The 17898-nt window shown below is 30.4% G+C and overlaps 1 protein-coding gene across 21 annotated transcripts in view; it reads left to right on the top strand.

The window, feature by feature from the left end:
• LOC145293059 (myotubularin-related protein 13-like) overlaps window positions 1-17898 on the top strand; it is a 508291-nt gene that overhangs the window by 130551 nt on the left and 359842 nt on the right. For 18 of the 21 annotated variants that reach the window (XM_080139404.1, XM_080139388.1, XM_080139391.1 and 15 more), the window contains exon 2: window positions 4218-4262. The exons of the other annotated variants lie outside the window; for them this stretch is intronic. In XM_080139404.1, the coding sequence (XP_079995530.1) occupies window positions 4218-4262 (45 nt within the window). The remainder of the gene's footprint in view (window positions 1-4217; window positions 4263-17898) is intronic. 21 annotated transcript variants of the gene reach the window in all.

Here is a 17898-nt window from a genome sequence, read left to right on the forward strand (position 1 = left end):
TCGTCATCACATTACCAAAGTTAAGCAACATTTAGCCATTTGGGTCAGGCACTGTATGTAGAAGGATGCTGATACTTGCCTGCAAGAACAGCAAAAACCTAATATTGTCATTTCCTCTGACTGGGATATACATACAACTGGGGATTGCATGTGAATTTAATATTCCCTTAATACTTCCTCCTTTGGAGGAAGCTTGTTCAACCTGCTTAGGGTAAATACCGCTGGCATATATAAGGTGTTGGTAAATTTATTCAATCATTATCTCATTTAAGGAGTTAACTGAAGTATAGCTTTCTAAGATTCATTTATCTCATTTTTGACGGTTAATTTTTTCAAGATCCTCATTATGATGACAGATTTCATGAGGAATCTTTCTGTTCTAATTCTTTAACTTTATTTTTCTAGCATGCTTTTTGCACACACGGAGTATATTTTATTTATTTTAAATAACAAGCGTTAGATTAGTCTAAAAATGGAAGGGGAGATGCATGACAAAAGGTCAGGAATCAATTTGATGCTGTATTTATCTAGTAAACAGGGCCCATCATCTTATATAACAGAAAATTAATGGATGAGAAGTAACAACAACAAAAAAAACTTGTATAAACTTGAAAATTATCAAACATTATGGCCCTCCAGTAATCCTAGTTTTATTATAGGAGGGGCGAGGGGTAAAACAAACAAACAAACAAACCCTAAAATGAAATCTCTTTTAATGTTTCAAATAATAATTAAAAAAAAAAAAGAACATTTGTAAAATTTGACATTAGTTAATACGAAACTAGCAACTATTTATTTTTTACTGTGTAATTGTTTGTTTGATTTTACAAAAATAGTTTGTTTTTTTATTACAAAATTTAGCATGAAATGATTTTTTTTAATACAAATATCCAATATTCTTGTCATTAGTTAGTGCTTTGTTTTGCTAATCAAGTTAGTTTAAAGATTAGTTAAAAAAAAAATGAACCTAAAAATTGTAATCAACATGAGTACATATAATTTAACTTGTGGTAATCTCAAAGGAACCATCCATGCTTCCCTTCTTATGGTTCAAACATTCATGTTATTGTGTTATTTGTGTTTTCATATCTTGCATTTAAACAAATTATTACTATTTCTTAACCATTATAAATTAGAGATGAAGGTTTACACTGGTTCAATGCAATTTCTAGGAATCAATTTCTGTTTCTTTTGCTTGGTATCTCTTGTTTGGCTGATATATAGGACAACAATATTTTGCATTTGTGAATGTTATCAATTTGAATTGATCATAAGATTACTACGACTACTATCTATGATGAGTTTAAAGCATGTTAAGAAACAAAGTGGAAAATATATACAGTATAAAAAGTAAGAACATATCAGTAGACTAATATTTTTCAGAAACTTTGTCAGAAATATCATCTGTATACTCTGACAAGGTTTCTGTTATTAAAAGAAATGAAATATTGGTCTACTGATGTGTTTTTCTCCTATATTTTATTCGTTCATTTTTACCATTTTATTTATTTATTTTTTTTCTGTGAATCCTGTCTGATTTTATCCTTATCACAATCTTAACATGCATTTTTGTGTTCATCTAAATAACCGACGTTGCCATGATGGTAAAACTGAAAAAGTGATTTATATTTCTTGTTTTTTGCTATCTCCAAGTTTTTTGTATAAGGAGATGATGATGAGGAGGATATTAAGATAATATTTTCCAGAAGGAAGTTGAGCCATTTGCTTTCTTATGCTTTACATATAGTGGCATTCCACCGACAGATAATTAATGTTGAATACCTCTTTGTGCTTGGTAGCATGCGGATCTATTTATGATCCACATAAGCATTTAAAATATAACCAAAGCAAAATGTATTTATAATCTTTTACCAATTTTGCTTGTAATTTAGACATTCGATTCCAACAGCGGCAAATAAACTTGTTTTTGAAATGAAATAATTAAATATTATTAGTGAACTAATTATAACATTTTATGCAGTATTTGCCATTCTATATTTTTTTTCTAATTATGTTGGTAAAATAAGATTTTTATGTTTTTAAGTGCACTTAAGAATGACCAATTATTCACCAATTATGTATAGACACCCACTCACGGTAAAGTAAATTTGTGTGTGTGTATAATTTTCATGCTAGTATCGTTTATTACCAACTAGCAAAAAGACCTAGCATTGTCTTATGTCAAATGAGGAACCCTCTATTCTCGCTGCCCATAGCCCATAACACTATATTACCTTTATTGTTTTTTTTTTTTTACATTTTCTAATATAGAATTTTTGTAGGTGTGTCCCAAAGATATACTCAGCATTGATTTTGTATGATTGGTTAAAATGAAGTGGCATTAATTGAAACACATTTTTGTGACTTTATAGTTTTTAAGCCACTTGAGGCACCATTTGGTTTTTAAATGACGACCTCTGCATTATTTCTGCTCCAAGCTTGAAAACACTTTTATAGTTTTTGTTTTCTGTAATTTTCAAGTGATAGAGTATAAAGTCATATTTCATGTTTATGAATATTTGAATTACATATGAATGCACCATGGTTTTAATATTACACTGGATGACTCCATTATTAAGCAGAGAGTTCTCTTTTTAAACCCCCAAGATATTATTGTATGTCTTTTGATCCAAATGAAATATACTAATCCAAGTACTCTGCATACATAATACTTTTAGAACATAATTATTATGTGTGTGTGGAGAGTCTTTCTTCAAAATCCAACAACAAGGAGTTTCTTAACAGATAAGAACAACTTTATACAGATGATAGTTGGAATTTAGGCATTTCTTCATATAAATATTTTAACCCCATTTTTACTTTTGTTAAAGTATTTAGCGTAAAATACTTTTTGAAATTGTAAATTTATTTTTAGCCATTTAGGCATTTTTTTAATTAATTTTCTAATAAAATAATATGGAGTTTGCTTTTGTGTCTTAAGTTGCAAACTAGAATCACGTGACGATACATTATTGAACATGTGAGAGGATTTCTATTTCAACAAAAATGCAAATTCTGCTCCTTATTTTTTTTTTTTTATTGTATCTCTTTAATTCACAAAACTGATGAATTGCGCTTTCGATTTTGTTTGGATTTAAAATTCCGACTGGCTCAAATTGTTGGCAACTACGATGCTATATAAACTTTCAGCGTTCATTTTGGCATTTGCTCACTGTACTTTGAAGATGACACATATTTGTTACACTTCCCATTGAATAATCAAATTTCCATTATCTGTTTGTACTTAATATTCATTTCTCATTGGTTTGTTGCACTGATGTTTGGTTATCAATATTTTAATATTTTTTATGCATTTATGAAAGTTTTTTGTATTAAATGAGAAATTTAAGAATATAAATGTATGAAAATTAAACATTTTAAAATCAATGTTTTACCATTGTTATAAACCTTTTATAATGTAAAAAAAGAAAATTGCATTTCAAATCGGATAAAAATGAAATATTACCATGAACTTTATATGAGAATTTCAGTTTATTCAAAAAAAAAAAAAAAAAGAAAGATTTCTTATCATGCAAGAAAAATGGTGCGATGTATAAATTAGTGGCTTCAAATTAATATTAATACTAAACTGACCATTTCATTTAAAATGTTTTTGGTTTTAATTTCTTTTCAACTATTCATCAGTCAACTGAAATGATTAAACTTTTTTTTTTTTTTTTTTAAATGATGGCAACGATATGATATTTATAAGATATAAATAATTGAATCTACCATGATTCTAATATTACACTGAAGTCAGTGCAAGAATCCACCGTAAATCAGTTTTTTCTCATTAAAGTTTGATAACATAACAAGAATGGTTGTTGAATATAAGAACTAATGATTATGAACATATTCTAATCATTCCATTTGCTGGTGTAATAGACATTTTTTTGAATTGATATTCTTATTCTGAGTAAATTACTCATTACAATGTGATCTGTGAATGTTCAATCTCAGAAAAATCTGTTCAATGAAATATAGTTTTTCTAATCTGAAATGCAAAATAAATTAGAAATGTTTTTTAAAAGTCTTTTTTATAACATTTTTGATTGAATTCAAGTCACATTCTTGCAGCTGCGTTCTTCTCTCTTTAATTGCACAAAATATTAATGTCATATTATTGGGAACTGTGTGTAAATTGATAGATAAAAAAAATGATTGAAGGGTGGTGGTGAAAACATGAATCAATATTTGAACTGCCCTTTTCCCTTTAGGGGCTGAGGACCTCCCATCATTAAACAATGGAGATTTAAGAGTTGGTATGTTTTACTAAAACTTCTTGCATGATGATTCTGCTCATTGTCATAATCATAATAAAATTCACTAATGGCTGACATAGTTAAAAATCACTGCTACCTTATGTCAAAGTTGCTGCTGCGAATGTCTGCCAAAATACAGATTCCCAATCCGTGCATCATCCATCACTTTGTGGTTTTAAATTCCTTTTTTTATTTTTGTGGTCTTTTGTGGCATCCACCTTGTAGCTTGGAATGGCACATGTTTTAGTCATTTTATTTTGCTTTTCATTTATGGTTATTTTCGTTAATGTCTTGAAATTTTTGTTTTTCTTATCACTGACTATTATTATTCTGCCTTGTGCCATTCTTAAATTTGTCCATTAGTAACATTTAAAAAGAAAAAAAAAAAAAAATTTCTTTTGTCTCCAAACATTTTGGGTCAGTTATTTTCAAAGTACCTTTTGCTTTAATATTTTAGATATGGTTGTAATCTTTTATTTTTATCATTTGCCACCCATCTTTTTTATTTTTTTGTATCCCTGTATTTTTAATTTTTTATTAAGCGGTAATGTCTGTACACATTTAGATGATCATATTGTATTTGTCATATGCATTTTTTTTTCTTTTTTAAATGTGCATTTTAAAGTGTGCTAAATTTGTAGATAAATTTATTCAATTGATTTAAATTGCAAACGTCTAAAGCTTAATTTTAATTAATTAATCCTATCTTCATTTGTATTAATAAAATGATTATAATTTGTAAATTATCAAAATAGAAGAAAACACAATTTTACATTGATTTTTCTCTTTTGATGAAAATTAAATTGAAATCAATTGTAATTTTTTAACTATATTTTGGATTTCTTATTTACCAATCTGTGAATATTAAACAATTCTCTTGCATGATATTATTGCACACAGCTTTATCCATATTTTTAAACGCCCAGAATTAATAGAAATATTTAATGTAATTAATAAATAATAAAAAAAATACCAGCCATTATAAAATATTTTGAAAAAAAAAAAAAAAAAAAAAATGTAAAAATTCTTATATTATCAAATTTTTTTGCTTTACAAAGGAAAATTTTAAACTAATATTTCTAAATTGTCCTTTTCATATTTCTAGTTTTATAATGTTTGTAATGATGATTATGAATGTTGCCTTGTATGGATGGTTAAGTTTTATTCTTTTACAATTCGATACAAAGAATATTTTGGTGATCTTATACAAACTTATACAAAGTAAAAAAGACAATGCGTTAAAATCATGATAAAAAGAACAAAAAACTTCTTGCGTTGATCATGAGTTTTGTTTCTAAATAATATGAAGCTGTCCCAAGAGTTATTGAATTATTTTAGATTTTTGCTATAATGTTAACACCCTTCTCTTAATTTTATGTTAATAAAATGTAAATAATATCGTGTCACTAAATATGTTGACATTTGTTAAAGGAAAATGGTTGGATGTAAAGTTTTAAGGGTGGGGAAAAATGGTTGTATAAAACTTTAACAAAAGCAGTTGAATATTTTGCGGACATTTTCTACATTCTTTCATATATAAGATGTTCTAAATGTTTTGGAACAATCTCTGATGAAAAGTTGGTTCCAACTAGATGGAGCTTCTAATTTTTTACCAGCATTGTTAGAGAATTCGGGAATCAATTGTTTTACCATAGGTTGATTGGGAGATGATCTGTTCACTTTTGGAATAGCTTCTGTAGAGTCTTCAGATCTTGAAACAATTCTGGTAACAATGAGGAGATAGCGGACAAAAGACCAGATAAATCAGTTTTTCTCGGTAAAATTTTGCATTGGTGGTCATTATCCGTCTCATCTTGTTTTGGTATTTAGAATGTTGTGAATGTCTAAGGCTCCACACGAGTAACACTGGGCAAGGTCTCATGTCTGCTCTCAATGCAGACCGATCAAAATAGCTGACATAAGTCAGATTACATGCAGTCATATCACTTTTAAGCATTCAAGCTAGGTCTTCCTCAGTTCACCACACTAATTAGTGCCCGAGATCTTCAGGCATGATAGTTGATGCAAGTTGTGGCATCTGAGACGCATAATACGTAAGGTTCCCATAATTCCACTGATAATGTTTTGATGAGCAGTTGCACATCATAGCACGATAATTGAGTGAAATCTGTTGCAGATCCAAAGATGAATGTAGACATAAACCATTTCCTGAAAATAAAATGGGAGTTCATACTCTTTTGATTATTGCATTTTGAATAGATGTGTAATCAATGTATGCATGTCTAAATGTTTTTACAGAAATGCAATGAGTATTTCTACCATTTCATTGAATCGGTTCTTTTTAATCTGATTGCAATGCATCTGGAACATTATATGTTAATATTACACATTTGATAATTTTACAGCATGAATTTGCTGATTATTACATGCAAGTTTAATTTGATGATTCGATTTACTAAATTAAGAATCTAATGGAACAAATATTAGAATGAAAGAATTTAAAATTGGTTTCAATGTTTTTAAAATTATTTCTAAAACTGTGACTAATTATGAAAATCTTGGTTCTGCAATCTTTATTTTTGAACTTTTGAAATGAGGATTGATAATATTTGTATTATTTGGGCTACTATTCTCATCTAGGGCATTATTCTCACAGCATTTCAGCTGATGTAACATCCAATCTTATTCAAGTTAATCAAACTTGAAGCTTTCTGTTGAACTTTGGAAGCTATACATAATTTCAAACGGAATCGCATACTTAATCTATTGCGATAGCATGCTCTCATTCCATCAGCCACAACTGGGTAGAAGTCTTAAGTAATTCATAATTGTTTTTTAAGTATCGCCTGCACTAAGAATTGAACCTTCAACTTCCAAAAGAGTGACACTTAGAATGGAATTTTACTTTATGCATTATGCCACAGTCTGCATAATGCATATAAGTGCTAAGTAATAATCAATTCTAAGTGACAGCCTTCTGGAGAATGAAGGTTTAATTCTCAATACAGGCAATATAGGGTAGAACAATAAAATTGTTGCCCTAAAGAAAACAATACTACATCTTTATTTTAAAAGTTCCTCAATCATCGTCTCTATACGGGTCTGGAGCTGGGAGCATGCCTTTTCCACAAGCGCCGACGGAAGCTTGTTGAATACTCGGTGGATGGTGGCGATCAGGCTGGCTTTAGTGTTGTAGGAGGTCATCTTAGTGATGTTCTTGATGTATAACCAAACAAAGGGTTCATGTCGGGGGAGGAAGGAGGCCAATAAGAGAAGGGTACAAAGTCGTAGCACTCCTTCTGAAGCCATGCCTGGGTATCTTTGGACTTGTGGGCCGGTACAGAGTTCTGCTGCCACACCTAGGGTCTGAGCGGCCACCTGATTGCACCAGAGGATCACCACACTCTTCAGCGCAATCAGGTACACTTTGGTGTTGACTTTCAAGCAGACTTGATGTGAGGTGGCATAATGTGACCCTCACTTGGAACCACACCAAAGACCATAACTGTGGGTTGTCCAATTCGTTGAGCTGTGCCTTCAAGCGTTCTACCAGTAGGATTTACATTTTAAGAGTGCTGGCAATGGTCCTACTGTCATAACATGGATTGGTAGAGAGCATGAGTTGTACAACTGTGCATCTTCGATCTTGTTTGTTTAACATTGTGTCACTTTCATACATTATAGAAGGCTCCTATGGCTCTTGAGATTTGTACACAACTGGCCCACTAGTAGATGGTCTCCAACAAAAAGAAAACTGGTTTTCATCAAACAGAAATAGAATCCTATCGTCTTTTCTAGGGCGACAATTTTATCGTTCCACTAAGAATACAATTGAAAGTGAAGATTTCTACTATAATAATTCAAATTATACAATCCTTTATCGACTTTTTAAAAATTGAAATTGCAGTAAGAATATTTTTTTTCTAATGTACTTTATAAAGTCAAAGATCTTTTGCTTGAATTTGAATGTATTTGCGATATATTATGTGTAAACATAGATGTATATATACAATATTTTTGTTTAATCAGTTGCTTTTCGTAGTGGTTGCAAATATATTACATCTATATTTTTAGGTCTTTGATATAAATTCCTAAAAAAAAAATTAAAAATTTAATCTATTTCTAATGAAACTAAATATTTTATTAATCTTAGAATAGATAGCATAATTTTATTCATAATTTTCTTAATTTTAAGAAATTTCCGTTGAAAATCACTTCATAATTCAGTCAATTTTTACTTTTGTTTTAATGTAGAGTAACTTCAAAAATAACTTTTTCCATATAGACATTGATTTTAATGTAAATCTAGAATTATACTTGGATTTAACTTTTGAAATTCCATGTCCAAGATACTCAATAGTATCTTTATATAAAAGTGATAAGAACTTTGATGTATTTAACTTTCTTAACGGTTCCTTGAGAGAAATGATACGAAGTACAGATAAATATTTGAATTGGTCTCCCTCGCCCACCCCACCCTGTTTTTAATAACTTAAAAATAGATTGAAAAAAAAAAAAGGTCACTCAAGGATAAGGGTACCATAATGGAAATTTGTTAATTTATTTTAGAGGACAGCTCTTTGAGAACCTGAAACTTGACCACGGCCATGTTATAGTCAACCAGGGAGCAGCTTGGTGGTATTGTTTCACAAACGAGTAGTTATTGGGAAAAAAACTCTGCGCATGGAATTTTTGCTTATATTTAGGTATAGATAGAGAGTAAGGGAAATTGCTGATAGTTATTGTAGCTAGTCAAGTGTTTGTCATGAAAGACTTACCGGTGAGGAGAGGGGACCATAGAATGAAACTGAACAGTTGAAGTTGAACACCTGCCATGAAAATAGCACTAGAGTAGAGAGAGGCTTGCTACATCTATGAAAAAGGAGAAAAGGGTATTGTCTACCAGATTTCAAAGTCAGTTTTGTACCCTGTCAAGGCAGAAAAGGATGCTTTGAGTAGCTCCTTCCCAGATGTAGCAACAGTACTCCATCCGAGGACATCTTTGGCTTTTATTCAGATTGAGAATTGCTTTGGGAATGAGATATCTATTGGAATGGTAGAATGACCGAACCGTTTTCCTGGCGATCTTGGCAACAGATTTGATGCATGTGTTCCATTTCATATCAGGTGTTAGGGTCAGTCCCAGAAGCTTGTTCAAACATGGTGCTTTCCTAAGATGAAAGCTATTCATTTCAATTGGGGCCAGGTGAGAACCTGAGCATTGGTGATGGAAAAAGAAGCTTGGTTTAAAATGCTTTAAAATTAATCAGCCACCTTTTCTCCTACTGCACAACATATTCAAGATCAGAAAAGAGTAAGAAAAGTCTTGGTCATTGCTGTTTTTGAAGTGTTGCCATAGATAGTTATTTTGTCTGCATAAATGTCTATGAATGATCTAAAAATGTGGTTTGGGAAATCATTGAGAAAGATCAGAGTTGGAACCTCGAGGGATTCCAGCATTGATACTATGAGCTTCTGATTTCAGCCCATCAATAACTACTCTTATCAGAGAGAAAAGATTTAATAATTGAGGACATTTTCAGCTATTTCATAGTCGGAAATCTTCTGAAGTAGACCTTTATGCCATACTCTATGAAAAGCTTTTGATATGTTAAGAGCAATTGCTCAAGAAACGAAGCCTTCATCATAAGGTTCACTAATCCTGTGTGATATTACAGTTAACACATCAGTTGTAGATTTAAGCAGGGCAGAAACTATATTGCATACCACTGAGTAGGTTATTTTTGCTGAGGTGGTTGACCACTTCTCTATTTATCAGATTCTAGCAACTTACTCATTATGCACAAGAGACTGATTGGTCTGCACTAGTCTCCAGAATGTTTAAATACAGGGCAGATTGAAGTTTTCCAAGTTGTTGGGAAGCATTTCTCCTAAAGGCAACGTTTAAATGGATTTGTAAGTATGGGAGCTAGTTCCAGTTGAACCTTTTTGAGCACTATGATTGTAATGCTGTCAGGGCCAGTTGCTTTACCTGAAATCAAGGTTTTAGATAACCTTAGTAACATCACACACAGATATATGTATGTCACATAATGTATTTTCAATCACAGGAGGTAAGCAGCCCCCGATCGCAAATTTGCTGCAAAGTTCTTAACAAAGAGTTTGACTTTATCAGATGCTGATGAAATTACTTAAAGTCCATTGATGATGGTTGGAAAAGAAGATATGCTTTTGTTCAGGACCCTGTTATTTATTCAGCAAAATTCGTGCCAACCAACTGCTGATCTATAATTTATTCTGTTCACCTTGATGTGGTTGTTATATACAGCATGGTTGTTGCCAAATACTTTAATATTTTTAATACCATGCCTTTAAAAAGGATTCAGTTTAAGTTATATGTTCAAAGTTGTATGAAATTATGCTATGATATCTGAAAAAAAGAAAAAAAAAATTTCACAATGTTTTACTGCTGAAATGATATTCCTCTCTGATTACTTTCTTATCGCTTTGATCTCCATTCCCTTACACCTGACCAAAATTTTCAATGAGCTTTCTCCCACACTCCCTCTTCCTTCCACTCCATGTGATATTCTAAAATGAATTCTACCTAGAGGTTGGGAGTTCAATCTGTAGTAAAGGACTTAAGAAGAAAAAAGTAAAAAAAAAAGTAACTATATATTATCAAGAGATTGAACACAGATTTAGAATTGTATACTCTGGATGAATTTAACAAATGGTTCCGGTTAAAGTTTCCAGGAGATTATTAACTATAATAAAAAGTAATGGAAGAAGACTGCAGAATACAACGACTAAACCATTGTGCAATCACAGTGATAACAAAAATCATATAAATAACAAACACATCCCGTCTCAGAAAGTGTTGAAAATGATAAACATTTAATTAAAAAATTTTTTTTTAAAGAATCTGAGGCTCAGAAAGCTGGTTTCAAGTTCATTCTACTGCATTATTTTTATTAATGTATCTGGCAAATAGATGATCCATGTATCCTATCTCCAGCAATGCATTAAATAGTAGACTAATCTAGGGGAAAGAAAACTGAAATAAAATTAATCTCTCACTGCTTATTTTAGCATTGTTTCCAGTTGTTTGGACTTCTTGTTGCCATTGGATGTGAGCGAAGTTGGTTGAGGAAAGAAGGTGGTAGTGATTGTGCAATCCTTGCTTCGCTATAGACTACTGTGCATACAACCTTGCAGGGGATGTCCATTGTCTTTAAAGACTGAAAAGAGGTTAACTAACGAAGAATTTCGAGAACTAAACTTTAAACATTATTAAACTTTCCACCATAAAATATGACATTTTCACGTATTGCTCTTTTTTCGTTCTTTTTACTGTAAATAGACATCAAACCATTGCTATCTATTTAACTCGATCCGTATGGACCTTATTTACTCCCCTCCCTTGTTGTTCATCTTATCAGGTTAACTTCACCTGCTAAGTTATTACACACTAAGCTTTCAAGTCCAGCCAAAAGCTGATTGTATAGATTGTACATTACACATCCCAATATGAGATGAGTTCCTCATGTTTGTAACATTTGCAAATACTTTTTTTCTTGTGTTAAGGAACTTCTGTAGCCCTCTCCCCCCCTCCCTTCTTTGGTGGCCTATAACATTCTTGGCATGTAACTGAAGCAGAGCCTTGTTGTAGTCATTTACCCAACACATGGGAACAAAGTAGTAAAATTCAGGTGAAACTAATAGGATTTGCTCAACAGTGAAATCCTGCAAGTAGTAGTACAGATAACAAGTAGACAGAGAGAAAAAAAAGGGAATTTGAAAGGGCTGTGTTTTGGGTGTACATAAGGTTAAAATTAACTTTAGTGGAATCCTAAAAAATGCTACTTAGCACTATTTCAAAATATTACGTAAAACAATTTATATTGAATGCTTTTTTTTTTTTTTTTTTTATATAGATGTTTCAAGATGATTGTTCTACGATGAATGATATGTTTCGAGAACGAAAGACTTTTCTCCCCCTCACACAAACTTTTCATTCTTTAATTTGTAATTTTACAAAATTTATTTGCTCTGCCCCCCCCCCAAAAAAAAATTCCTTATATCATAGAAACATCAATGCCGTTTAAGATTGTTCTAACATGCAGCTCTATGCTTCCTTTCTCTACATGGTTTGCAAAAACGTTTTGAAATCTGGGTGGCAGCAATCAAAGGCAACTCAGCACTATCAGGCCCACAAGTAGTTGGTCTTTGACTATGGAATCAGGATTGCCTAACCATATTGTATGACTTAACTCAGGATCAGTGAAAGTGGTATGTAATGGTTAAAGATGCTGTTCTTGCCCAAAATGAAGCCGGTTCAACTCTACCAGGGTGCTATCCACTAAAAGTGAGAAAGCATCACTCATCGGCCATACATAGTGTTAACATATGAAGTTATTTTGATGCTAACATAGAGAAACACCCATGCTGATTCTATAAAAATTGGATATAATCATTTTCTGTGATAAGTCATTTTGAAATATTATCAAACAAAACTTTTAGGATACCTATGAAATTAACATTAACTATTGCTAATACTTGCCTTATAGCAATTAGAATAATTAAAAGTGGCTTGTTTTTGAAATCTTTGTTTTATTTAAAGATTAATGAAAAGCTTGGCTCTATAATCCAATATTTTTCAATATAGTCTTTGTTATTGTTAAATAATATATTGCTGTCTTTAAATAACATTTTAAATACTTGAGCTGAAAAATCTATAATTATTTAAACATCTTTAACAATAAATTTGATATTTGTTTTATTGTTTAAATCATAATATTATTCACCCTAGCATAAACTCTAGAAAATTTCCAAACTTATGTTGCAAAACCTATAGAAACTAATGTATTATCTTTAAAGATTTTAATTCATACACAACCAAGTGTAAAAGTATGAAAAGAAAGGTTTAAATAGTTTAGGAAATGGATGTTTCCAGCGTTAAGCGATCTATTTATTTATAGAACAACTTGGTAAAAAGGTTCTTCAGTTTTTTTAGTTAACTTTTCTTTTATGAAATTTAATAACTAAAAAAAAAAAACGCTAATTGAATTTTATTTGAAAGCTGTTTTGCCATAATCTCTGGATCATCTCTAATCTTTGTTTCTTTGTCTTTCTTTTCAGGTAAGTAAACTTTTCTGTTCCTGTTGAAACTGGTAAGACTAAAATGTGTGCAAGTTTGACAAAATTGTCTGGAAAGAAAATCTTTTGAAATAATTGCAAACATTTTTTTCCTAAATATTAAAATTGAAATCCTGAACTCAAATAATTGAATGGTTGAGAAAATGAAAATTACCTTGAAAAAAAAATTGAAAATTAAATCATTTGAAACATTTATTTTGCTTTTATCCTTGCTCTACATTCTTCAAACAAATGTTTAATTCCTCATTCCCTCCTTCAGTACTTTTTTTTTGTTGCTTTTTTTATAGACCACCTGTGCATCTGGGTCATTGACTTTCTATATAGCTGTTAAATCTGTTTTAATTGATCATGTGAGCAAGGTGAACTTTATTTTTTTTGAGAAGAGATCTTATGAAAAAGAGCCACACCCATATCAATTTCTTTTTAGCTTCTTTGTGCTATTCTGAATACATTTTTTTGTTTTACTATCTGCTATTTAATCGGTTTTCTGATTTTATAAAACTTAGTTGATTAGTTTTTAATGTCATGAACCAAGTTTCCTTGAAGTTATATACAACCATATTATGCAGGAATTGTTTTTCTTGTTTTCACTGGGGGAGGTAAAAATGCTCCCAAATGACAATTTTTGCCAATATGTAAAAGTTTTTTTCATGAGACATTGCTCAAATCCACCAAAAAATTAAAATTAATATATAAACACACACACTAGATAAATACCCATCCCAGAACAAGTAAAATTAAACGCTTCAACAGAGTATATTTGCACCACTTTTATCTCCCTATTATGAAAATTAAAATAGAGAGATAATGTTACCAAATCTTGTGTCTAGAATCCTTATTCCAATTTTGATCCAAATCCATGATATCATTTTGATTCTAGAAAATTTTAAAAATTTAAGTTTAAGTGGTCTTGAGAAGAAATTGAAATTTAGAATCTTGCTTAATTGGTCTTTCTTTATATGCCTTTTTTAAATGACTAGATCAGATTTAATGCAAATCTGAAGTGTTTGAATGTTAAAATGTTTCCATATTATAACACTTAGAATCTGTTGAAAATACTTCAAAGAAAATTAAATTGGTTGAATATTTATTAATTAATATCTAATACCTGTTGTAATAATTTCACAAGAATCTGAAGTATTTGAATTTCCACAAAGAGCTTCCACCTCTTCTTTGCATAAAACTAAATTGAACTAAATATAGCTTATATTACCAATCCTTACAATTAGAAGCTGTATTTTAAAATTAATTTGTAGGTGAGAATGGAAGGGGTATGTTACCCTTCCAATCCCTTTCGTTTAGAAATTGAAAGTCCATGCCACTGAAAAATCCATCTCTATTTTAGCTTTTTAAAAAATTTTTTTTTTTTTTGCTATTGGTCACTCACATCCTTGAGCTATATATATATATATTCCTAATTTTATATATATATATATATATATATATATATAAACTTGTGTGTGCATATGATTTTTTATGTAAACGATAATCTCATAAAATAATGAATGGATTATTATGAATCTCTGAATATATATTTTAAGCAGCATACTGAGTAACTTAGGCACATTATTATTTGTAAATTTTAACATTAAGAGATTCATTCACATGCACACACACACACACACACACACACACATATATATATATATATATATATATATAGTAGTTCAGGTTAAGTATGTATTCACAAGGTAAAAAAAACCAGAGAATTTAAACCAGGTTTTTATAATGGTGCTGAATAGTAAATAGAGCTATTTATATTAATATTTTTTTAACATTTTGTAATGTTTGGGTGTATTATATATATATATATATATATATATATATATATATAATACACACACAAACACATAAAAAATATTAATATAAATAACTCTGCTAACTATTGAGCACTATTATATAAACCTGGCTTAAATTCTCTTGACCTGGACTAATATATGCATCTGTTAATCTTAAAATTTAAAAATAATAACGGTGGCCATGTTACTAAGCATGTGTCACCCTCTCTTGTTTAAATTTACAACAAAACAATGTGTCCATGCTACTCATTGTGTTGCCTAGAATATATATTTCTATAATGATCTGTTCATTAGTTTAAGAGATTATCTTCTACATAGAATATATATATATATATAACATAACTTTTATTTTGATATTTTCGTTTTGCTGAAAGTGGATTCATGAAAATATGCAGTCAAGTAATGTTCAATATGGCTGCTGACATAAATGTAGAACAAAATTTTTGATAGTGCTACTAATACTGTACTCACCATATGGTAATGAGATATTAAAGTGTATAGTTATGGTTGCTCATGGCAACATCTGCATAATACTTATATTTCAAGTATCCAGTATCATTAATATATCTATATTATTCTCTCCACTAATCATTACTGAAAGCTCTGCTGATCTTGCTCTAGTTTATTTCCCAAAGGTGTCTCCTCCATTTTTTGTAAGGTGTGAACACGTTTCGTATTACTATTTTGCCCAAAGCAGTAAAACTCAGCCAAAAGAAAAAATGCCACTTTCCATGAATACTGAGCTAAAAGTTACATACAATACAATAAATAGCAAATATAAAATTTACTAAATATTTATTTTAGTATAGGATAATAAATTATATTATGGTTTTGTTTTATATAATTACTATAAAATTTGTACAAGAAAATCTCATTTGGAGCTATTTAAACAAATTGAATCCAACTTGCAAAGAAAAGGAAACTTAGTATTGTTTTACATGAAAAATATTGCTTAAAATATAATTCATAGATTGAAAATGGCATTTAAAATAAGTTTAAAAATTGGAAAAGTTCCAATAAACATGGTCATTTTATGTTTTGAGAAGACAGTCAGCAAAAGGCATAGAAAGACAATGGGATAGTTGTTTTCAAATGTTACCAAACCATTAGATATAAGGTTGATTCTTATCCGAAAAAATTCAAAATTCAAGCAGTGGAGTACATAATTTAGATGGAAATAAGCAGAAGGAATATGTGGTCAGCATATTTGAGGAAATCCTATCATAGTCTGGTCCAAAGATTGCTGATGAAAATTTGGACGTGAAATTCCCATGTTATTGTTTTGTAAGCATACTATAAAGGGATATTTGTAAACATGCTTGAAACTTTTGTTTGTTTGGCTTATTTTCATCTAAATGATGTTCTTCCATTGATTGAGTTTGGGAAGTTTTTTGCGTGTTTTTAAAGAACCTTGTATCAAATGGTTTAGCAACATTTGAAAGCAACTACCTCATTGTCTTTTGCTGATCAGTCTAAAATCTTGAAACCTGCATAAAATAAACATGTTTGTTGGAAAATTTTCACTTTTAAAACCCAATTTAAATGGCACTTTTGGATCTATGGATTCTTTAACACATATATACACAGTTATAGTGAACTCTTAAACTACTGAACTGCATTTGCAAATTTGGAACAGAAATTCTATGCATAGCAGCAGGTGTCATTGACTATGTTTATCCTTCTATTTAAAACTCAATTTGTGTATATGTGTAATGTTTGTGTGTTCTATAAAGAAAGGTTAGAGAATCTACATAAAATCTAAAAGTGTATTTTGATGTAAAATTTACCAAGGAAGATTATGGAAGTGTTTCCACATCTGTAAATTCACCCTTAAGTGAGCTCTGAGGACATAATCTTATTACAACTTCAAAGATATCCTGTTTTGATGAAATTTATATCATCCTCTGAGAAAGACAATGGAGGTGGTCCAACTTTCTACATTATCTCTATGTACTGAATATCTACGTGTCCCCATCTCTAAGTTCCCCATAGGGATATAACCCCTTTAAAATTTCAAATATATATAAATATCCAATTATAATAAAATTTAAACCATATGTATCTTTCAATCAAATTAGAGGGTGAACTGGAGGAAGAAGCAGTAAAGATTTAAAAAATAAAAAAGTTATGTTGAGCATAATGAAAAGTACATAGTAGTAGTGATCCTCCTGCTAGTATGTTTTTATTTTTTTACGTTTATATTATAGAATATGCATTCTAGGTTGGAGGGGATCTGAAAGTGATCCCAACTAAGTGGTGGCTCAAAACTCTCTATAGCTCTCAAATTTTGGAACTCTCTGCTGGATTCAGTTTAATTGCATACTCATAATCCTGCCTTTTGTTTGGCCTAAAGAATTTTTGTTTCTGTTAGTTTCACACTTTTCATGAATGTATCCATTTCCTGGTATTAAGAAAACATGCACTCGTCACTCAATTTAATCTGTTTAATTTTTTCCTTGTTTTTTAATTTGAAAGGAAAAAAGAAACAAATGTTGGGATTTCTATAATTTAATCTGTATGTTATGTCATTATTTGTAGAATACCTGTAACCTTGATATTTCATGTTTTCCGTTTGTAACCTTGTGCCCATTTCTTACTTAGTATGTCCATTTTCTTGTTTGCTTATGTAAGTTACTATTATCTTTTTTTTTTTTTTTTTGCCTGCCATGTTATTTCGTTTCTGGTAAAAGATATTGTTTTCTGATGCTTACCTTTGTTGAAAGAACTCTTTATCAAGTCCTCATCTGTTGTTGATA

This window comes from Euprymna scolopes, chromosome 14 (assembly GCF_053919585.1).
Source record: "Euprymna scolopes isolate OS-2025 chromosome 14, ASM5391958v1, whole genome shotgun sequence".
Classification (NCBI taxonomy): domain Eukaryota; kingdom Metazoa; phylum Mollusca; class Cephalopoda; order Sepiida; family Sepiolidae; genus Euprymna; species Euprymna scolopes.